The sequence below is a fragment of the Tenrec ecaudatus genome, chromosome 2 (assembly GCF_050624435.1).
Source record: "Tenrec ecaudatus isolate mTenEca1 chromosome 2, mTenEca1.hap1, whole genome shotgun sequence".
Taxonomy (NCBI): Eukaryota; Metazoa; Chordata; class Mammalia; order Afrosoricida; family Tenrecidae; genus Tenrec; species Tenrec ecaudatus.
Genome location: NC_134531.1, coordinates 76,561,592 through 76,585,508, shown reverse-complemented (window position 1 = coordinate 76,585,508; position 23,917 = coordinate 76,561,592). Strand labels below are relative to the sequence as shown.

Sequence of the window (23,917 nt, the reverse complement as noted above, 5' to 3'; positions counted from 1 at the left end):
TCTCTAACTCAAGAGTTCCACTTATATCCAAACAACCATTTCAATGTGAAAAAGGGCAGTCAGAGTGGAGACCCAAAGCCCATCTGTAGACAATTGGACATCCCTCACAGAAGAGTTACAAGGAAGGGACAAGCCAGCCAGGGTGCAGTATAGCACCGACGAAATCACAACATTCCTCTAGTTCTTTAATGCTTCCCCCACACACACTCAATATAAGTGACCACAGTTCTATATTACAAATCTGGCTAGACCGGGGCATGTACACTAGTACAGATAAGAGCTCTCAACACACAGAATCCAGAACAGATAAACCCCTCAGGGCCAATAATGAGACTAGCGATACCATAAGGGTATGGGGAAGGTGGGGGAAAAGGGGAAGAAAGGGAAAAATTGATTGCAATGACCAACATACAACCCCACCCCCTGAGGGGGTATGAACAACAGAAATGTGGGTGAAGGGAGACAGCAGATGGTCTAAAATATGAAAATAAAAATAATTTATAAATTATCAAGAGTTCACGAGGGGAGTCGGGGGGGGGGAAGAGCTGATATCAGGGCTCAAGAAAAAAGAAACTGTTTTAGAAATAATGATGGCAACATATGTACAAATGTGCTTGATACAATTGATGTATGGATTGTTATAAGAGCTGTAAGAGCCCCCAATAAAATGATTTATTAAAATAAAAATTTTAAAGTTTCACTTTTAACTGTGTTGTCTCAGGACCCAAACAGGCTCGCACATTCACTCTATTTTGTGTATCTCTAATATCCCTACCAGCAGCAACTATTCATACTAAGCTGCTTAGCTGGTCTATTTGAGTTATTTCATGAGCTATCAATTATTATACCTGAAGGTGTTCTAATAAAAAATTGTTTAGGTTCTGAGTAGTCTGCTCCAATCCAATTTTCTCTTACGCCCTATAGGCTTACAGAAAAACCATGAGGTTTCTAAATACAAATGTCAAAGCAAATTTCCCCACAGTTCCAAATGCGTCTATGTCTCTTGACAAATTGCCCAATCAGCGTATACTCACAAAATTTACTTCTATTATCTCTTGTCTGACTGATGGCCATCGAGTCATTGCTGACTCACAGCAATCTCCTGTGGTTTTCCAAGACTGTAACTGTTAATATTGAGTAGAAAGCCTATTCAATCTCCCAAGAGATAATTTCAAACCTTTAATCAAATACTGACATTACTGCTGTCCCCATCCTCCAAAACTAATCATTCCACACATTCTATCAATTTTCTTCATGTATTGTCTTCCGACTTTTCTAATGTCAACTGGTGAACTAAAAGCTTCGGTACCTCTCATTTGGATGAATTTAACAGTATTCTAACGTGATCATGTGAAGAAGAATGAAGATTATAAGATTGCAGCATCAGGATCAGAAGAAGGCTTATTAACAACCTGCAAAATGCAGATGACACAATCTTGCTTGCTGAAAGTGAGGAACACTTGAAGCACTTGTTAATGAAGATCAAATATTGCAGCCTTCAGTGTGGATTATAGTCAATGCAAATATAAAGAGGACCAAAATTCTCACAACTAGACCAAAAGTTAACATGATAAATGGGAAAAAGATAGAAGGTGTACAGCATTTCATCTTACTTGGATCCACAATTAACGCTTATGGAAGCAGCAGTCAAGAAATCAAATGATGCAATGCACTGGGAAAATCTGCTGTCCAAGACTTCTTCAGAGTACTGAAAAGCAAGGATGTTACTCTGAAGACTACGGTGTGCACTAGACACAAGTCATGGCATTTTCAACTCCCTCCTACACATGTGAAAGTTGAACACCGAGTAAAGAAGATCGAAAAGGAATCAATCGAGGCATTTTAATGTCGGTGCTGGTGAAGACTGTGAAAGTACTACATACTGTCAAAAGGGCAACCAAATCTCTTAGAAAAAGTACTTAGAATGCTTAGAGGATGGGATCTACATGTGACCACCTCCCTGGGGGATGGACAATAAAAAAGTGGGTAAAGGGAGATGTCAGACAGTGTAAGAAATGACAAAGTAATAATTTATAAATCATGGAGGGTTTATGTGGGAGGGAGCTAGAAGCAGGAACAGATGCCAGGGGCTTAAGTGGAGAGCAAATGTTTTGAGAATGATGAGGGCAACGAATGTACAAATGTGCTTTCCACAATTGATGTATGTATGGATTGTGCTAAGAGCTGTATGAGCTCCCAATAAAATGATTTTTTTTTTAAAGAATGCTTAGAGGAAAGGATAGTGAGTCTTCACTTTGGACAGTTTATTAAGAAAAACCAGTCCCTGCCTGGTAAAGTAGAGGAACATCAAAAAGAATGCTCCAGGGGAACCGATTACAAGGATCTACATGTGACCTCCTCCCTGGAGGATGCACAACAGAAAAGCGGGTGAAGGGAGGAGACGTTGGACAGGGCAAGATATGACAAAATAATAATTTACAAATTATCAAGGACGCATGAGGGAGAGGGAGGGAGTGGGGAAATGAGGATCTGATGCCAAGGGCTTAAGTGGAAAGCAAATGTTTTGAGAATGATGAGGGCAACGAACATAAAAATGTGCTTTACACAATGGATGAATGTATGGATTGTGAAAGAGTTGTATGAGGCTCCAATAAAATGATTTTTAAAAAAAAGAAGACTGCTTTAACAGGATGGGTTTTTATCTGGGTTCAAACGTAAGAACAATTGTGAGGATGGCCCAGGACGTTTCCTTCTCTTACACATAGGGTGGCCACGAGTCCGAACCTACTCGATGGCTAACAACAAGGTGATCATCTTCTTCCAGGTCCTCCTCATCCAAGACAAATTCTACTGTATTGCAAGAACTATTTCCTAAAAATACAAATCTAATTATGTTATTCTTCTGTTCAAAATCCTCAAATGGCATCCTAGTCTACTACACAAAAGCTCCTAAACTACTCATACATTTTTATCTCACACTGAGCTCTCTCTTCATTTTACACTCTAGCAGAGGTAGACAGCGATCAACCATGGAGTGGAAAATTTCTATGGCAAATTTTCACTATTACCATTGCCATATATGGCCTGATATTATAGTTCTGAGAAATTCACCTCCCTATCCTAGATTTTAAGCATCTGACTTCATTCTCTCTGTATTTTTTCAGACTAGAATCAAACACTCATTGTGCCATTTACTAGCTGTGACCTTGAGTAAACTAGCTTTATGAACCTCAGTAATGCCTAGGTCATAGAATTGCCAAAAGTAGAAAATGACAGACATGTAGAATTCCTACAAAAAGAGTATCAAAATAAATGTTAGTTTTCTTTAAACATGTTTGCTTAAAATATGAATGCAGAACTGCTTTCTTCTACCAGCAGCAGGTGGAGAGTAGCACTAAGAAAAATTTGTTTAACTACAAATTCTATCTTTATTCCTCTAAAGTAAATAACTCAAAAGATTTATGAGTATCAAAAAAAAAGATTTCTGAGTATCTTTTCCTTCTATGCTTCTAAGCAAAGGAAAAGGAGCTCTAGTGGCACTGTCATGTAAGCACTGAACTGCTTAACCAGTCAGTCATTCCATCCCCTTACAGAAGGGTCATGGGGAGGAGACAAGCCAGTCTGGGTGCAGTATATCACCGAGGAAACATACATACAACTTTCCTCTAGTTCTTTAATGCTTCCCCGCCCTCACTATCATGACCCCAATTCTACCTTACAAATCTAGCTAGACCAGAGCATGTACACGTGCACAGAAAACACATGGACTCCAGGACAGAGAAACGCCTCAGGACCAATGAGTAGCCATTTTACCAATCACAAGAATATACATATAAACCCCTCCCAGGGAGATGGACAACAGAAAAGTGAGTGAAGGGAGACATCGGTCAGTGTAAGACATGACAATAATTTATAAATTATCAAGGATTCATGAGGGATGGAGGATGCGAGAGGGAAGGGAAAAATGAGAAGCTGATACAAGGGCTCAAGTAGAAAGAAAATGTTTCGAAAATAATGATGGCAACAAAGGCATTCATTCAAATCCATCAGGCATTCCGTGGAAGAAAGAGGAGGCTATGCTTCTGTGATGACTTACAACTCCAGAAACCCTACACAGGATAATTATGAGTTGTAATTGACTTGATGGCAGTAGCTTTGCATTCTGGTTGGATTCTAAGCAAATGAAAAGTTAGGTCAATAGGCCAATAACTGGCCTTCCTTTACAAGATGATTTATAGGGACTAATGTGAATTATTTACTGATACTCATAAGAGGGCTACTCCATATGCAGAACTTATAATTCTAATAGCCTAATATTATAAATATATAAATACATGTAAAATAGAATCTTCAATATCTATACAGTGTAAATTCTACTAACAAAAGGCCTACACACATAAACTTAGTCACTGCCACCAAACTGATTCTGATTCATAACAATCCTTTTAGACAAAGTAAAACTGCCCTCTTTGGATTCTCAAGGCTTTATGGGAGCAGAAAGCTTCCTCTTTATCACACAGAGTGTTTAGTGGGTTTGAACCATCGACCTAGTGGTTAGCAACCCAAAATTCACATAGTAAAAGCTTCTATATTTAGTCAAAGAACTGGCCAGATTTTATTTTTATCATGTGCTTTTGCATACAGCATTACAAGAATTTCTTTGGAGAAAATAAAAGAATTTCTGTGAAATGAAAAAGCAAAGAAGAAAAGGAAACTTCCCGCTGGTTGTGTTTGAAGGTTCTCCCTGCAAAGTAAGAAAAGCATGCAAGAGGAAGGAGAAATGGTCTCCAAAAAACTATACCAACGCAGCTGTATCAAAAAGGACAAAAGGATAAGATTGGAGCTATAAGGTCCGCCCATTGCTTCACACCACTAAAAAAAATCCTAGTGAATCAAAGACCTGAGAATAAGAGCTAAAACTCTTAACTCCTAAAACACAGAAACACTGATCTTCAAGACCTTAGATTGGACAATGGGTTCTTAGCTGTGACAATATACACCAGAAGCAAAGAAAGGTAAACTGCTGTTCACTGAAATTACAAGATTATTTTGCTTTAAATTATACCATCAAAAAATTGAAAATAGCTCATAGAAGAAATGTGAAAATAGCCTGAATCTAGTATCCAAAGTGTATGAGAACTCTCACAAATCAAAAAGAAAACACAACTTTTAAAAGTTCATAAATAGTTCTCTAAAGAAAAGTACAAAAGGCCAGTAAGTTTAACATCATTAGCCACCCAAAACCAACAAACCAAGCCCACTGCCACCTAGGCAATCCCAACTCATAGTGAACCAATAAACAGAGTAGATCTGTCCCTTTGGAATTCCAAAACAGTACATCTTTCCAGGACAGAGCCTCGTCTTTCTCCCTTGGGACAACTAATGAGGTTCAAACTGCTAACCTTACAGTCAGGGAAATGCAAATCAAAGCCATGTGAGATACCACTTAACCCCCAGGAAGATGGATACAGTAAAGACAACAATAATAAGTGCTAGCAGGGATGTGGAATAATTGGAACTATCAAACAATGTTGCAAAAGCCTCTTAGGAAAATATTTCTCAAAAGCTAAGTATAGAGTTAACATTTGGCCCAACAATTCTACTGATAAGTTTATGTCCAGGAGAAAAGAAAACATACATACACACAAACACTTATATACAGATATTCATGACATTATTATTCATTGTTCATCAAAAATTACATAGTAACCATAATTGATGAATATTAACTGATTACATAAATAAAATATATGCATATAGCTTACTTATCATTCAGTCATACAAAGGAATGAACTTCTGACACATGCTACATGAGTGAAGTTTAAAGAAATAGTGCCAAGTTAATAAAACTTGACGTAAAATGCCACAGTGTATGATTTTATTTACAAGAGAGTACTGGGGGGAGGGGAGGATTGGAAGGTAATCCCCCCTTTCCCCCCTCCAAGCTATTCATTTAATTTTTTTTAAAAAACCACCTTTGGAAACAATTTTCAAACTCATCTGTTTGGATGGCTGCCAGTACCTCCCTTGTTTCTTATCTTTACCTCTTCTACACCATCAAATTGCTGTCCTTTCATGTACATCTTCATTCAGGAAACAAAAGGAATTTGCATGGTGCGAGACTGAACGAGTAAAGTGCATGGCACAAGAGAGGCATGCTGTTTTTTCGTCAAACACTGGCCACTGAGATGACTGTGTGAGCAGGTGCATTGTCGTGGTGGCACAATCAGTCCCCCGTCTGCCACAAATCAGGCCTTTTTGGTCTCACACTGTTACACATTCTTTTCAGAACCTCTCAATAAAAAGCTTGATCAACAGTCTGACCTGGTGGAACAAAGTTCAAATGCACTACCTCCCTCACAGCAAACAACAAATGAGCATTGGGTTTTTGGGGGGTACCGCCTCATAATTTTAAGAGTATATACCTTATAGTATAATTACCACGTTTTAAAAATGAATATAGGATAAAAGCTAACACAACTAAAGAATAAAGCACATAAAGCTTTTGAATACAACATTTTCTGTACACTAATACGTTCCAAACCTATGTTGGTAGCTGGGAACCCAAATATAAGTAATAATAATAAAATCACATGAGCCTACAAATGTCTTATTTCCCAAGAATAAGGCAGCTTTGACACGCAAAAATATTCATTATAAACCATAGAAAATCCAGGACAATGCAGACGATTACATTATAAACTCTTCTCTATTAACTAAAGGAGTCCTGGTGTTGCTGTCAGGAAAGCACTGACTGTTAACCACAAGGTCAGCAGTTCAAGTCAAAAGCTTTTCAGGAGGAAAAAGATGAGGTTGTCTGTACTAATGAAGAGTGGCTATGAGATGGAATTAGGTTTCAATTTGCTATTTTTTATCTTTAAATGTTACACTAATAATGAAGAGGGAGAATGATATTTCTATCCAATATAGGATGTTAAATAACATATTGCTCTCCAAAGGTAACATTTTCAAGAATCATTATTTAAATATTTTCATTTCACCTCTTGAAAATATTATTGCTTTTGATAAACCTTTCTTGATTATAGCATTTTGAATATATTACAACCCCCTCCCCCCTGTGACTCCTGGATTCTATTTTTTGACACATTCAAAAACCTCGGGATAAATAAAAATATACCAAAAGAAAATGCTTTTCAACACTTTATAACATTTACTTTAGGCTCTAATCTACTTCTTTGTGAATCAAGGAAAATTCTATTCTCTGATACCTACGCTTTCAGAAAAGAACAGAAAACCAAAGTCAGAGAAAATTGTGTTGAATGGTATTTATAAGCGGTAGGGAAGAAAAAAGCCCCACCAGTTAATATAAAACAGCACATATTTCTATTACTTTCAATACAATATATATATGAACTTCCCAAAAGCTGTATTATTATTACCTTATCTTTGGCCTCTGGCAGTGTAATTTCTCTGGGTTCCAAAAATGATATTTCTTGAAAAGGAGGAACACATCTGACTATATCTGGTACATAGTGGGCATGAAACAATGGTGGCATTGAGTATCTTCTTTCCCCTGATAAAGGCACTAGGTGGTTAACTACAGTTGGCTCTTGGTGAGGTGAATGGAAACGTTGGCGTTTACCATCAAGAGGAAGGTTTTGTTCATCACTTAATCTCCTGAAACCAAGCAATATATACCTTAGTGACTAAACATAACTTTCTGGTTTCAAACAGAAAATAACTAAGACTGAATAGCTATAATGACAGGTACTGGCAACAGTATTACTCTTTTAGTAAAATCACAGTATTAGTTCTACATAGATTTTAAAATAAAATATTTCTTTTCGGCACCAGAAATACTTCTCAACTTAAAAAAAATGAATAGTAATACCACATACAGAAAAAACTACATGTACATACTAGGTTAGCTTCCTGCATTCCACCTCAGCAGTAAAACTTTGGTAGTTCACTTTTTTAGAAAATCATTAAGAACAGAAAGATCCAAACTTTAACATAAGAATAAGATAGGTGAGCTGCAAGCAATATAAAAGAGAAGCCTTTGTATCTATGCATATTCTGATTCATAAAGAGGAAAAGATTGAATTGGAGCATTCATTTTTTTCATGATTCAACTGTTTAACTTTAGAAAAGTATATGCATATTTATATACATATATGTACAAGGAATAATTAATTCAAAAAGGCTTATGAGCTAATATGATAAAACCATGAGTTTTCTTTATTTTAATTTTAATAGTTCTATTGACAAATAATTTCCCTATCATATAATTCATTGATTTAAACATATTAAAGAGTTGTGTAATCACCTCCAAATCAATTTTAGAAAATGTATCCATTCCTGTACTCATTTTATTAGCTCCCTATTTACCCCAACTTACCCTGTCATAACCCTAAGAAACTATTAATCCAGTCACTGTCTCTACAGCTTTAGCTATCCTGGATTTCCTATACAGAAAAAACATACCGACAACAACAACAAAATGAAACAGAGAAAAACCTAAACTGATATTTTATTATTGACCAAAAGGTAGAAGGTTCAAGCAGTTCGTAGGTTTGAAGACCTGCTGATCTGCTCCTGCAAAGATTACAGCCTCAGAGACCCTATAGGACAGTTCTATCCTATTACACGGGGCGACCATCAATCCGATGACTTGACAGCACACAACAACACATGTTGAATATCATTTAGTAGAAATGCCAAATGTAATTTTTGAAATATGTATAACTATGAATTAATGGAATTAATTTTGCTATGAATTGGCATAGACTTGATGGCACTGTTGTTTTAATTTCCACACAAGGTTCAAAGTGGTTATCAAAGCAATTTAAAAAATAAAAAATCTGAAAAAGCTAACACTTTTAAAATCATTATATAGCTTTCTACACTGGTAATTCTGAGGAATTTACAGCAGTTATAAACATCATCTCCACAGCCAGGTCATCTGGACTCAAATCTCAGCTTTGCCACTTAAAACCGAATGCTACACAACACCTCAGCATGCTTGAGCTTCTTCCAAAACACATGGAGTAACACCTACCTCCAAAGGTGACGTAAAACAAATCAATACTTAACAAGGTATGAAGACAATGCCATGTACACAGTGACAATTCAGTAATACTCAGCTACTGCTATTTTTATTAGACATAAAGATTACAGAATATGAACATAAGCCTTAAAGTAATAGCAATTTTTACAAATATTGCCATATCTTATATTTTACAATACTTGAATTTTTTAGCCCAAAAGATTAAAATCTATTGGCTCCTGACAACTATACAAAATTTCATGGATATTTTCACTGTACTACTTATTTGTTATAATGGGATGTTAACTATTTCAGATAAAATGAAAAACATAGTAAACGTTACTATAAAGAAACCTAAATGCTAAAAATCTCAAGTAAAAGGAAGCTTCATTCCACCTAAAAACTTAGAGTAATGACAAGAACAAATCAGCAGAAGGATCCTCAAAAACTGGAAAATTATATGACAAATTTTAAAATGTATGCCTAGTCTGGCTGCACAGGTCTCAAAAAAGCAAAACTTAAAGCATAGGTCAATGCAATTTTAATACAAGGCATAGTATTACAAAAGTTCTCAAAAATGCAAATTTTTCTTTTAGAATCATTAATCAAGAAGTACTTACTTCCTTCCTCGGAATAATGGGGAGGCTGAGGTCTGTATTGGGCTGACATTTCCATATGTCAACTGCTGCAGTGACACAGCTCTAGACAAGCTACCAAAAACAAGAAATCACATTTTAAAATACAGTCCCCAAAAGTGAAATATTACACTAATAAAGACATTAACATTTTTCTACCTTTAAATGCTTCATACAAAAAGGGTTTATGTTAAATAAGAAATTAAATCTACAAATGATGAATCAAAATATCACCGCACTTACTCTGCATTCTGAAAGTTGAACTGTGCATCTATAAGTGGCTGGTGTGAATATAGAGGTGGTGACAGGGCAAAGAAGTTACTGTGCGGTTGATGAGTTGGAGTAAAGGGAGGGCGACCCAAAATTGAGTTTGGGAACATGCTCTTGTTCACTAAAAGTGAACATGTATTCTTCTACCTAGAATAAAAAAATGTAAATAATATTAAATTGCTATTGCTTAAGGATATAAACTCTAATAATGATTATCTGCTATTCAAAACAATAACATCTTATCCCTGGTTCAGAAGAGTTCCCTTTTAGCAACTTCCTCATTAATCAGTTCTGACGTAAATCAAAAAGCTTTTTAAAGTTTTCTTTATAACCTGCTAAGTGGCAGTGTTTTGAACTGTAAATCCTAACATTGAACATATCCATTCAAATGGTATCAGCAAATTACATGCTACAATATGATATGTAGTACATATTTCTAAGGATAAGCTATAGCCCCACTTCCCAAAAAGCCAGTTTTAACTGTGCTTTGTTATTGTGTGCTTTCTTGGGTACATGGTGAATTGGGTAATTCAGGGACAACCCTAATTTCTAAGGGTTGAATTGTGTCTGCCTCCCTCCCCCCAAAAAAGATGTTGTAAATCTTACTCCATTTGGTAAAGATCTGTGTTATGCTAATGAGGAAGAGTTAGTAGGTCTTCAGTAGATAGCTTTTGAGAAATAAGATCTAAACCAAGCTGATTAGGGAGAGAAAAGCAAGCAGAGATGAAGGAAAAGAGACACCAAACCACAAGATTTCCTGAAGAGAAATTCTGATCAAGGGCAGTCCTCCAGTACTGAGAGAAAAGGTCTTTCCCTATAAAGCCAGACCTCTAAGGGCATATTTCTAGCTTCCCAGTTTGTGAAAAAATAAAATGCTTGTTAAACCCATCTACTTGTGGTAGTTCTGCTACAGCAACACTAGCTAGCGAAAACACCAAGTGTTATTTATAGAGTTTTAGTCACAGATTTATTAACTTCATTTACAATGTTATTTTAAATTTTTTAAAGGTCTCTTAAATTCTAATGCAATAAAACTTACTAATGAGTTAATTTGAAATCAAGATTAAGCATATATTAGTATTCAGATGATAATAAAATGTTTCTAATTTTCTGAACAATTATCCCTAATAAATTTATCTTCATACTAGTAAATCTTTCGGAAAATCAAATTATCACCACATATTGTTAATAAAAAAGAAACCACCCAAAAAAGGTGTTTATGAAATCCTAGAGATTCTTACATGAATAGCCAATATATTTTTAATGAGTTAGTCATTACTTTTAAAAAATATAAACATTTATAATAGAACACAAACTTGGATTTAATCTACAGTATAAACAAAAACATAATATACTAAACCCTAATTGGATTTAATATGATGTATTAATAAAAGCATAATATATGAATGGCTTCTATTATAACTAATTAAGCCAATCAAACACTTGGTTTTAGCCAAGGGCAAACAAACAACAGTGGCTACCACTTAACCCCATAAATTCATGTGGCTTTACATTGAAGGGAAACATAACTGAATGCCCAGAGAAAAAGAAGATGTAACAAATTACACCTGAAATTGAAATTCTACTTTCAATATCTTGAGGGGGTAAAAAGGGCGGGGAACACAAGGAATAGCCCCCTCCCCAAAAAAAAGGGAAAATATTTTTTCAAAGCTATGTATTTAAATATTTTAACAAAAACAACCTTATCACCTTCAATGTATTCTCCATTACACTTAATACATTTGTCAAATCTGCAATTCCATTCTTGGAAACATTTTTCAAACTCATCTGTGGATGGCTGACAGCGCCTCCCTTTTTCTTCTTCACCTCTTCTACATTGTAGTCCTCATATCACTGTCCTATCATGTCTCCTTCATTCCCAGAAACAAAAGAGAAGTTGCTTGGAGGGAGATCAGGTGAATAAAGTCCATAGAGCAAGAGAGGCATGCTGTTTTTGCCAAAAACTGGTGCACTGAGATGGCTGTGTTGCAGGTGCATTGTCATGATGGCAAAACCAGTCCTGTTTGCCACAAATCAGGTCTTTTTTGTCACACGCTGTCATGCATTCTTTTCAGAACCTCTAATTAAGAAAGCGTGATTAACAGTCTGCCCTGGTTGAACAAAGTCTAAATGCACTATTCCCCTCATATTAAAAAAATGAGTACATCTTTATCTTTGATTCTACTTGACAAGCTTTTGGGGGGCAAGATGACAGTGGCGTGTTCCACTGGCTTGATTGAGGTTTGCTTTCTGGGTCATCAGAATAGCACCATGACTCTTCACCAGTAATGACCTTGGAAAAATTTGGCTAGGTCACTTCAGAACTGTTCTTTCAAAGCACGATTTTCCAGTTGATACTTTCTTCCTGGTCAGTCAGAACCAGAGGCACAAATTTCCCAACAACCCTTCTAATTTCCAAATCTTCCAATGAAATTCACTGAACTGAGTTCCAAGATAGTCCAGATAACTTTCCCATCTCTTCAATGGTCTGTTATTGATCTTTGAGTACAGGTGCACAAATTTTGACATTTTCATCAGTTCAGGAAAGTTGACGGACATCCAGAACAAGGTTTGTCACAATCAACATTTCACCTTCTTTGAAACAGGAAAAACACTCGTACACTTGAGTTATTCCCATAGCACTGTCCTTGTAAGCTGTGTTCAATATCACAACAGTTTCTGCAGCATTTTTCCCCAAACAAGAAACAAAATTTAACAGTCACAGCTGTCCTCTTCAATCGGCCATCACAAAACAAAACAAAAAAATGAGGTTCCAGTGAAACTGCTTTTACAAAAAATTCACTGTGACCAGAGAAACTTCCTAAGCAACAGCCACTGGGTGCACCAATTCAGAGCAAGTTGCTAGATGCTCACCTGGTGGGAAAAAATGCACATTACAAATGCTCTGCCCAGCGGAGCTTTTCCTGTTTGTGTTTGTGGGTGAGTGGGGGGTTTACCCCTCATAATTTCCACCAGGTTACATGGTAAAGTACGACCATAAAAACAGCCCAGGTAAGATGACAGCTGTGGAATGTGGCAAGCACAGTCATGTCCTAATTCTTTGAAGTTGGGATTATCTCTGATCATGTGGCCACGTTTAGGTTGAGAGAGATGCTAACACTGTGCCCCAGGTCTTCCTCAGATGCTAGGCTTCTGCCCATGTCAATGAAAAAGATGGCTGGTCCTTTCCTTCGAGAATACCAGCTCAGTACCAGGAGTAGACATAAAGAGGTATTGTCAACTCTGGAAGAATTGTGCCTACAAGTGACCCCTCAATGGCTGCAATAGGCTTTTGGGGTTTTTAAAAGCCTCATCCAGGTAATCGAACTTTTGTACTTGAGACACTATTTCCATTATCTTGGGGTTGACTAGTGAGTTCTTTATGAAGACAAATTTAATTCCTTTTAAAATTGGCTCCAGTCAATGCTCTTGGAGGCAGTAGCCAGGAGTTCAAAGGACATGTTCCACTGAGTGGATGTGTGGCAAAAGGCCTCTATTCAAGTATTGAGGAGCAGGGATGTTCCTTTGAGAACTGAGGTCTGCCTGACCCAAGCCAAGGTATTTTCCACTCATATGCATGTGAAAGTTGGACACTAAATAAGGAAGAACGAAAAAGAATTAGAGCATTTGAACTGTGGTGCTGGAAAAAAATATTGAAAGTACCAAGGACTGCTGAAAGGACAAACGGATCTGTAGTTGAAGGCCAGAGTGCACCTTGAAGGCACAGATGGCAATGAGTTAGTCTTAACATACTTTGGACATGTTGTCAGACGAAATCAGTCCCTGGAGAAGGACATCATGTTAGGTAAAGTAGAGGAGCAGCAAAAAAGAGGACAGCCCTCAACAAGATGGACTGACACAGTGGCTGTTATCAATGGAGAGAATAGCACAGGGACCATGCATTGTTTCCTTAGGTTGTGCTGGAGCCAACTCAATGGCACCTAACAACAGACTTCATCAAAGAAGTATCTTCCTGATGTTGACCCACTGTAATTTCTAAAGTTTTGGTTTAAGTTTTGTCTTGATCTCTATCATTGTTTGTAACAGTTTGTCCACTCAAGCCAAGTGTGGAAGAATAACATTGCTATCTGACTTTGGAGTGAAACCATATAACTTTTAGAATCCTGAAGCAGGAATTTCACTGTTGTGAAAGCTACAGATTAGCTTTGCAGAGATTTTCATATAGGCTCTTAATGATTAAAAGTTTGTTTTCCAAAACTAATCCAAATAAAGTCAACCAATGTTTCTTAAAACACTGGAATAAATGTCCTAAATGTACTAAAGTCCATGGTGGTTTCAAGTACAGCATCTCTACTCACAGGTTTCCAAAAACAATTTTCATTTGTTTCCAATACTGAAAACAAAGCTTCTGCGTACAATACTGTCCAAAATTTGTGGATTCCTCTTTATAACTCTCTTTCAAGAATGTTACTGCTTTCGATTTTTGCTCAGAATTAGAAGGCTGATGGCATCCATCTGTGATCACAACTAAGTTTATTAACTCTGCACTCAACTCTTCTTTACTGAGTGAATTCACACCAAGAATTAGGGTCTGGTTTCTTAAATTTCTATCACCCATGCAGAGAAAAAAGAACAAATCCTGGTATTGAAGACAACATTTTAATATTTGATCATCATCATCCTCATTACTCAATCTATAACGTTTCTGAGATGCAGTTTGTATTGCTTGACCCCATAAACTTGACTTTTGAGACCATCATTGATGAAATGCACTGAAGGTGTACCTTTATGCTTGGCATGTTTTAGTAATTTTCCTGACTTCATATGATATAGATCATCCACAACCGACCCAAGAAATTGTCAGCACAAATATATCAATGGTTGGCATTTCTGTCGTCTCCAAAATTCTAACAAACTGGAGATGACTGATCAGAATATTTCTGTCAATAACAATAAGACTTTTTGTCTGAAGCAATTATTTGCAGAATAATGTACATCATCTTCCACCAAGTCAATTTCCATACTCATTAACTCTGAAAGATGGAACCAAAGGGAAATCCACTTTCTCCCACACAGATAGCATGAAGTTGTACTATCTGGCTGCATCCCTTCATTTTTATCTTTAATACTTTCTTGTGAACCTGAAGAACATGGTGCTTCAAAACTCTGGGCTACATTTTTACTAGATCTTGAATCATTCATTTCTTGAAGCTGATGTTATTCTATACAGTATTACAAGGTCATATTGAGATTTTGAAAGTGATCTTCCTTTTCCTAGGTTCAAATGCTTCCTTAATTACCTTCTTAGAATTATAATCCAAAGGAAATTCATTTCTCTTGCATTTCTCCAAGACCAAACTTTTTGAACAGTCTCTAAATTTATTGCACCTTTTCCCCTTGAGTATTTAATTGTTTTATTAGGGGCTCATACAACTCTTATCACAATCCATATTTATATCAATTGAGTAAAGCACATTTGTACATTCATTGCCCTCATCATTCTCGAAACATTTACTCTCCACTTATGCCCCTGGCATCAGGTCCTCATTTTTTCCCCTCCCTTCCCGCTCCCCCACCCTTTGAGTTCTTACATCATCTGGTTCTAAATAAGTAAATAAGTCCTTTGTTTTTCACTTGCTTGAACTTCGGTTTTAGGTCTTACATCTTTGGTAATCTTAAGACTGCCAAGGTTTCAATTTGTAAATTTACCATTTTTATGTTTGAAATTTGCATATTTACTTATATTTGTTGGTGCCTGGCTGTGAAAAGGTATAGTGTCTGGGGTCTTAAAAGCTTGAAGGTAAACAAGCGGCCATCTAGCTCAGAAGCAACAAAGCCCACATGGAAGGAGCACACCAGCCTGTGTGATCACGAGGTGTTGAAGGGATCAGGTATAAGGCATCATCAGAACAAAAAAAAATCTTACCATAGTGAATAAAGGGGGGAGTGCAGAGTGGAGACCCAAAGCCCATTTGTTGGCCACTAGAGATCCCCTTGCAGAGGGGTGTAGGGGAGGAGACAAGCCGGTCAAGGTGCAATGTAGCACAGATGAAAAATACAACTTTCCTCTAGATCCAAATGCTTCCTCCTCCCCCCCCCCGCCCCCCACCCCCTATCATGATCATGAGCCGAATTCTATCTTGCAAGTCTGGCTAGACCAGAGGATGTACACTGGTACAGATAGGAACTGGAAACACAGAGAATCCAGGCAGATGATACCTTCAGGGCCGATGATACCTTCAGGGCCAGCGGTGTGAGTGGAGATACTGGGAGGGAAGAGGGAGAGTGGGTTGGAAAGAGGAAACTGATTGCAAGGATCTACATGTGACCTCCTTCCTCCCTGGGGGACGAACAGAAAAGTGGGTGAAGGGAGACTTTAGACAGGGAAAGGTATGACAAAATAATAATTTATAAATTATCAAGAGGTCATGAGGGAGGGGAGAGCGGGGAGGGAGGGGAAAAAATGAAGACCTGATGCCAAGGCCTTTGTGGAGAGCAAATGTTTTGAGAATGATGAGGGCAATGAATGTACAGATGTGCTTTACACAATTGATGTATGTATGGACTGTGATGAGTGTATGAGCCCCTAATAAAACGATTTTTAAAAAAAGAATTAAATGATATATTATCTGCTTTATGAGAAAACTTCAAAAATTTCATGGAAAAATTCCATTATCTTTTAATTCAATTGTCCCACAAACTTTTCAAAGTCTCCTTGTATTTAACCATAGAAAAGTGCAGATGAAATTATGGCATAAAGAAAAACAGTATTAAGTATCCAAAAAATATATACTCAAAAGGTCACACAGAACAGAATATATAATCATTTGTTACCTCTTTAGACGCAGTGGCTGCAATGATGGGCTCAAACATAACAATTGTGAGGATGGTGGAGGACTAGGCAGTGTTTCATTCTGTTGTGCAGAGTCACTATGAGTCTGAGTCAATTTGCCCAGCAACAAAACTTAGAAGTTCTTACAATACAGCAAACACTGAGTACATTTATTTGAAACAATTGTTATATTTATTATATGCCATTTTTTATAGTTTATCTTTTATAACATTACTGCAGATTCAATGCTACCTCACCAACCTTATAGGTCAGAGGATTCCTAAGACTGTAATCTTCACAGGAGTAGACTGCTACATCTCTCTCACAGAGAACAGCTGGTAACCTTGATCTGCTGACTTTTTGGTCAGCAGCAAAGTGTTCAATTACTGTGCCATCAGAGCTCCATATTTGTTTTATATGTCACATGTTTATTATGTATTTTATAAATATGCTTGTATGTTTCAATTGTATCAACATAGTTTTTTTAAATAAACAGCAAAAAAATCAGATCAAAGAGGATAAAACCTTCCTACTATCAGTAAGTTACTTCTGACTCATAGCACTGATTTATAGGGTTTTCATGATTGTCAATTTTTAGGAAAGCAAGCATCCTCATTTTATTCCCAAAGAATCAGTAACCTTATGGTTAGCAGTCCAACACTTACCCAACAGCACCATCAAGGTTTGAGAAGAGAGGACAAATGGTAAATCCTCATTCCAGAAGCAACAACAACAAAAATTCAAAAGAATGACCTATAATATAAAAGCATCTTTTTCTAGAATTATGGGAAAAATAGCACTTAAACAATTAAAAGAACTAAAGTAGTGGCCTCTGGTGATTGAGGTTGGAAAGGGAGGGAAACCAGAAGAGACAACAGGGCAGAAAGGGCAGGGTGGGGGTGGGGATGTGGGTAGAAACAAAGGCAAAAATTTTGTTCCTTGTTTTACCAAGTCTATGAGCAAGAGTCAGTAGTGCAAGGTTTCCTAACAGGTTATGGGCATTTGTCTCAGCACAACCATCAGATCTCATACCAACTTCTTTACTAATCAGACTGGAGACAAATTATAGCTCCAAAAGACAAGAAATTTGTCAACTTTCTTTGCAGGCTGTTAGCTCGCATTATAAAATAGATATATATAATCCATAATGTTTACTATTCATAGGAAATGTACAAATGTCTTGAACCCAGAAGCAGTTTAGAGAATCCTTCATTTAAAAACATTCTCAACACTTGTTGGTTGCCAGATTCAAAACTGTCAACTAAAAGTATTTTCTGTCCATTGCCAAGATTCACTTTTCCTTGGCCCTCTTTACAGTTTTCCTGATCCAATTCCCTACAATACATAATATCTATTTCATATATTTCATAAGTAAATTGAGCATATTTCATTGTCATGAACCTTGCTTGCCATTTCATTGTACTGGAACAGTTCTACGGATGTGATCAAACAAGAAAAGGAGTGTATATTCAGAAAAAGGGCAAATGAAAATGTTCTATTTTACAGATTTATTTCATGTTTATAGCTGTAATTCTAGACACATTATTTGTAACTTTAATAACACGTATGTTTTTGTTCTGGACTGAAATATGGGGCAAAAAACTAGTAGTCAGACTTCCAGATCTCAAATGACATCACTGTCCAAACTCCCAAAAAAACCATTACAGGGTCAGATCCAAACTAAAAATATGTCAAAAGGTGTCTTATGGCCCAACATTACTCTACAAATAAGCAACTATCCCAGGCTTAAAAGCTTAGAATTTCACAGGCATACAATTATTCTACAAGCAGATACCTAACTCAGCCTATCACTAATTCCCACATAAGCATCAAAGCTTTGGGGGCTCCCTCCAAAACAAAACATCTGCCAGGGTTCTCCTCTTTGCTTTAAAGGCTGGCTTATAACCAAGCAAACCATACTTTGCAATAGGAAGGACCATTCCTAGGGAATTAAACCAATGGCATTCCATGCTACCACCAAAAGTCCATGAGTTTCACTTCCTCGTTTCAGTTTCAGTTCTTCTCTAAGACATTTTTCTAGTAGATTTCAACAATGACTGCTGAAGATAAAAATACCAGCAAATAACCTGTCCTAAACAATACAAAGCATTATTTTTCAAGCAGAATCATATTTTTCATAGAATGGAATCCAGTTAAGCTATACAATTAAGGGACGTGTTTCTTACATTACAAATGAAAGGTTTCTTCACAAAGTTGAAAATGTTTTCTATAAAACATTAGTCGACATTAAATGTCGTAAAATGTGGGACAAATCTTACGAAAAAAAAAAAATACGACCCAGATATTGGCAGTATCCTATTTTTCTTAGAGAATGATCAGTTTCTGAATCTGTGCTGAAATATAACCAAATTTATATTCAGCTGGATAAAATATGGAACTTTTTAAAAACCAATGCACTGATTTTTACAATAGTGATCAAACTATATGAAGACTTTTTTGGGCAAGGTTGACTCAATAGCAAATTATACAATTTTATTTGTAAATGATCACTCATGAGCTATGGGGGAAGCAGAGTGGTTTACAAAGTAACTCCTAGTGATAGAATACTTGGTCTCAAAATTTACAGCCTAAAATTTCTTTCCTAAAGTTAACTCTCCTCCAACAAACTGGAGAACACTGAGCTACATTAATTTCTTCATCAGGAATCCCTGGAAACTAGAATCTAGCCTAAAAACCTACAACTTGATGGGCTAAACTGTCCATTTTGCCCAAATGTGTTTGACACCTAAGCCCAAGATTGTCTCCAAGAAGCAAGAAAGTTCGATTCTTGTATTCTGATTTGCCCTTGCCAACACAACACAGACGATTTGAATGGACATTCTTTTTATTAAGAATTAAAATCCATACAACTACCAAAAAATAATCTTGTCACAAAGTTTCAAGTAGCCACTTCTTCAACGACTGACAAATGGCCTGTTACACATGGAAATCTATTGCTAATAAAAAGCTGCCACAATTCTTGGCCTGTATTTAGTATATAGCAAGGCTTTGGAATGTACGTGTTAAAAGCCTCTAGTACTGAGTTCCACCCCAAATAAAAATATTACCTGTAACACAAACGAATTCATAACCTCGCCTCACAAAACTGTACATCACACATCTGTTGCCATGTTTCCAATTAGGCTTGAGTTTCGCTTTCTCTTTGTTTCTGTTCAGTCTGGGGGTTTACGCAATCTAAATAACTTCTTTTAAACAAAGAACTGAGAGGGATGATATATGAAAGGGGACTTGTATCAGCCAGAAGTTATTAGGCCCCATAAGCCCCTGGTGCTTTCACGTAGAAAGAAATGAAGAAACTACTTACACAAAGACTGACCAAGAAAAGGAGGGCAACCAACTACCTGAATGTCACCGCCCGTGAATTTTCCTGTAAAGTGAATAACAGGGGCCATTTCCGGTCCACCTAATTAAAACTCTTAAAGACGCATAAATGGCCTATTCGATGGTTAGGTCTTCACCACCCTTTGAAAACCCCAAGCAAGTGTCCCAGACAATCTTCCGCTTTGGGTCCTGGCCCCGGAGCGGGGCGCGAGAAAGGGCAAAGTTTGCGATCCGCAGAGATTTCAAAAATTACGCCGGCCCGTGGGAAGTCAAGTCTGGGGTGCCTGGAACTATGGCGGGAACCTCCCACTCGAATCCAAACGCCACAGTTTCGGGAAAGTTCCCCACCGACGTGGGCCTACCTGACGGATCGCGTGGCTCTCTACGCCCCCTGAAACTCCAGGTGCCTGAGGGAAGGGAGCGGGGCCTACGGGCTCGGCCCGAGCGGCAGCTCCCAGGCCCGAGCGGCGACGGCGAGGCGCGCTGGGTCGTCGCTTTCGCCCGGCCAAGGTGGTGGCCCGCGGGAGGCCTAGGCCCGATTCCGCAAGCCCCGGGCGCGAACGCAGGGGAGGAGCGAAGCGGGGAAGGCCGGCCCGAGCGGGGCGTGGGAGGCTGGGGGCGGAGGCAGAGGCCGAGGACTAAACAGCCTTCAGAACCGCGGCGTAGACAGCCCAGTCAGAGACACCCGGAAGACCGACGTGACCCCGGATGGGAACAGCCCGCCAGAAGCGAAAGGTCACACTTCCGGTGGGGGGCTCAACCCTTCCTCCGCTCTCGGTGACCGAAGGCGCACGCGCGTGCCTCAGTCTTCTCAGTTTGCCTGGTTTCCAGGCTTAACTACTGCGCGAACGAATCGGGAGTAGAAATTGTCCGGAAGTGAGCGGGAACGAGGCATTGGCCGACGGCTCCGTGTGCAGAAGTGGCCTCGTTCCCAAAGTTGTAGTTCCGCAGCCGTTGTTCTCAGAAACACGTTCTGTTGATCCTGCCTATAAAATTCCAGCAGACGCTATCCAGGGAATGGCATAGGCCAGGGACGCCACTTGAGGGGGTGGTGCCAGTGCGCAAGTCGCCTTGATCGTTTCCATTGCCGGCTCTGAAAAATCATTCGGCGATTTAAAATAGTCATTTGGTGTTTTTCCTAGACAAGGCTTTGTATCCCAGTGGCTCCGCCCCGGAGAAGCCAGCGTTGCGGAATGCCTTTCTCCATTTCCACCGGCGCAAGATTTATTGCCTCCGATCTATTCCCACTTGTCGCGACCCTGTACACAGACTAGAACTGCCTGGGAGGGCTTCCGGGCTGCGCATCTGTACTGTGGCAAACTGCCAGATCTGTGTCCGGAGCAGCAGTTAGTGAGTTCAAATTGCTAACCGTATCTTTCTCAAACTAGGTAACAGTTGAGCCACCGGGACCCCTAGACCAGCTTATTAGTAAGCTTTGTTTCTTGACTCCCCTGAGCTACGAGTGTTCTTGGAGAGGAGCGTAGACTTAGCACTCTGCCCATAACAACTAAAATTCACTAATTCAATAAATATGGATATTTCTTCTTGAAAGTACCACTGAATGAATTCCAATTCATAGCGACCAAATATACAACTGAATGAAAACACTGCCCAGCCCCGCGCCTTCACTATTGTTGCTGTTTGCGCCCATTGTTACAGCCACTTTGCCAATTGTTTCCCCATGTCCTTCTCCAGGAACTAGCCCCTCCTGACAATATCTGCAAGTATAGGAGAGCAAGTTTCCCAGTCCCCAATTCCAAGTACAGGAGCATTCTCGTTGTATTTCTTCCAAGATAGAATTGTTTACTATCCTGGCAGTCCATGGTAATGTCCATAGTCTACGAAACGACTGTAATTCTAAGGCATCGTGGACATAGCTCTGCAGAAGAATCTATTGATGTAAAGCTATTAACAATGTATCCTTTTATCATCCTCTTCTAGAATCAACCCCTCTCTTCGTCCTGAAATTGGTCAGTGTGGTCATCTGTTTTCCTGATCTGCCTGGTAAACGTTTGGATTGGTAATTGTAAACGTTTGCGTTTAAATTGGTAAACGTTTATTATTTTACCAATCTTGCCTCCTTCAAAGCCAGCCTTTAGTTTTATAAACGATTTTCTATTGTTTTCCTGTTTTCTATTTTATTGATTTCTGCTCTTACATTTATGTTCTTTCTTCATTTATATCCCATTCTTTCTAGTTCTTTTTTATTCAATTTTAATACATCATTTCTTTGGGTCTTTCTAGCTTTTTATTGGAAAATGAGGATGTTGCTCTAAGACATTTCATCTCTTGAGTGTTGGCTTGTATTGCAATAACTGTTCCTCAAATACTGCTTCACCTGGGTCCCACAGAGTTTAATATGTTGTGTTTTCATTTTTGACTATTTCAGACTACTTCTAAAATCCCAATTCTTGTCACTGATTTCCAATGTAACTGTCAGTTGATACTACTGTGGTGGTTTGTGTTGCCATGATGCTTGAGTCGATGCCAGCAGTATTTCAGAGGCCAGCAGTCACCCATGGTGAACAGGTTTCAGCAGAGCTTCCAGAGTAACACAGACTACAAAGAAGAAAAAGGCCATCTACTTTTGAAGAATTAGTCACTGTGGCAGTTACATAATCTACTGTCCACTTGAGGAAGGGGTGGAGTCTAGCCTGTCAATCGGGTTATAACGCATGAAGCCTCTGTGTGGGCATGGCCTTCTCCTGAGGATTCTGGGAACCCCTGTCTTCATCCCTGGAAGCGGGACACACAAACTCTCTACTTGACGTTCCTTGTTGACAAGCCACATGGAGCTATGTTGATGGACCAGAGCCTTGGAGCTGGAGGAGCCACGTGGAGACCCATGCCAGCACTGAGGTGCTTCTACCACCACTGGATCCACAAGACTTTCCACCCCCTGGTCTGTGATCTTCCTGCATTCAGCATCATTGCATGTGTTGCATGAGTCTGAAGGGGAATTTATAGACTGATATCTGACCTATGGGCTAATATGGGACTTATGGCCTTGATCTGGACTGGGATGTTTTCTCAATTACAATTGCTCTTTTGTATAAAGCTCTTGCTTATACATATATAAGTATCTGTGAATTTGTTTCTCTAGTCCACCCAAACTAACACAGTCACCTTATGAATTCCTTATGGAACATTATCCCATATGGTACCAGAAGACAAGCAAGCCCCTGAGATTAGAAGACACTCAAAATATACATGAGGAACAGCTACCGCCTCAAAGTAAAGTAGACTTCTTGGATGAAGAAAAGGACCTTTTTTAGTTGATTTGGCACCACTCAAAATGGGAAGAAACATTTGCAAAATCAACTGTTAATAATCAGATCGTGAAATGTTCAAAATATGAATCTGGGAAAATTGGAACTTGTTACAAATGAAACGGAATGCAGAGAAATTGATATCCTTGATATTAATGAGCTGAAATGGATTGGTATTGGCCATTTTGAATCAGACAATCATATGGTTTACTATACCAGGAATAAAAAATCCAAGAGTAATGATAACACATTCATCATCAAAAAGAACATTCCGAGATCTATTCTAAAGCACAAGCCAGTCAGTGATAGGCTAATATCCATAGGCCTACAAGAAGGACCAGTTAAGACAACTATTATTCAGATAATATATACACTAACCACTAAAGGAAGGAATTCTTCCAACTTCTTCAGTTTGAAATTGATCAAATATGAAATAAGTTGCATTGATAATTACTGGCAGGATGAATCCAGTGGGCTGGCCTTTTATCAGGCATCTGGTTGAAAGAGCTTGCTTTTTGCTGTGGGGAAAGTCCAAAAGGGGCGGTTCTCCTTTCAGTTGCTGTTGAAACCTGCCAAGGATCAAAAAGCTTCACTTTGCATCTATTTTCCCTCTTTCTTTCACAAAGACTTTGAAGCCATT

General features: G+C 38.4%; 1 protein-coding gene and 1 pseudogene across 2 annotated transcripts in view; both read right to left on the bottom strand.

The window, feature by feature from the left end:
• Positions 1–20,689, bottom strand: part of TENT2 (terminal nucleotidyltransferase 2) — a 75,063-nt gene extending 54,374 nt beyond the window's left edge. Inside the window, exons 1-4 of one of the 2 annotated variants that reach the window (XM_075541213.1) lie at positions 20,371–20,689; positions 9,847–10,020; positions 9,589–9,678; positions 7,362–7,599 (exon numbers count right to left, since the gene is read on the bottom strand). In XM_075541213.1, the coding sequence (XP_075397328.1) occupies positions 7,362–7,599; positions 9,589–9,678; positions 9,847–9,983 (465 nt within the window). In that variant the 5' untranslated portion in view covers positions 9,984–10,020; positions 20,371–20,689. The remainder of the gene's footprint in view (positions 1–7,361; positions 7,600–9,588; positions 9,679–9,846; positions 10,021–20,370) is intronic. The other variant, XM_075541212.1, reaches the window with a different exon arrangement.
• Positions 13,805–20,079, bottom strand: LOC142440021 (transcriptional protein SWT1 pseudogene; annotated as a pseudogene).
• Positions 20,690–23,917: the final 3,228 nt, after the last annotated feature.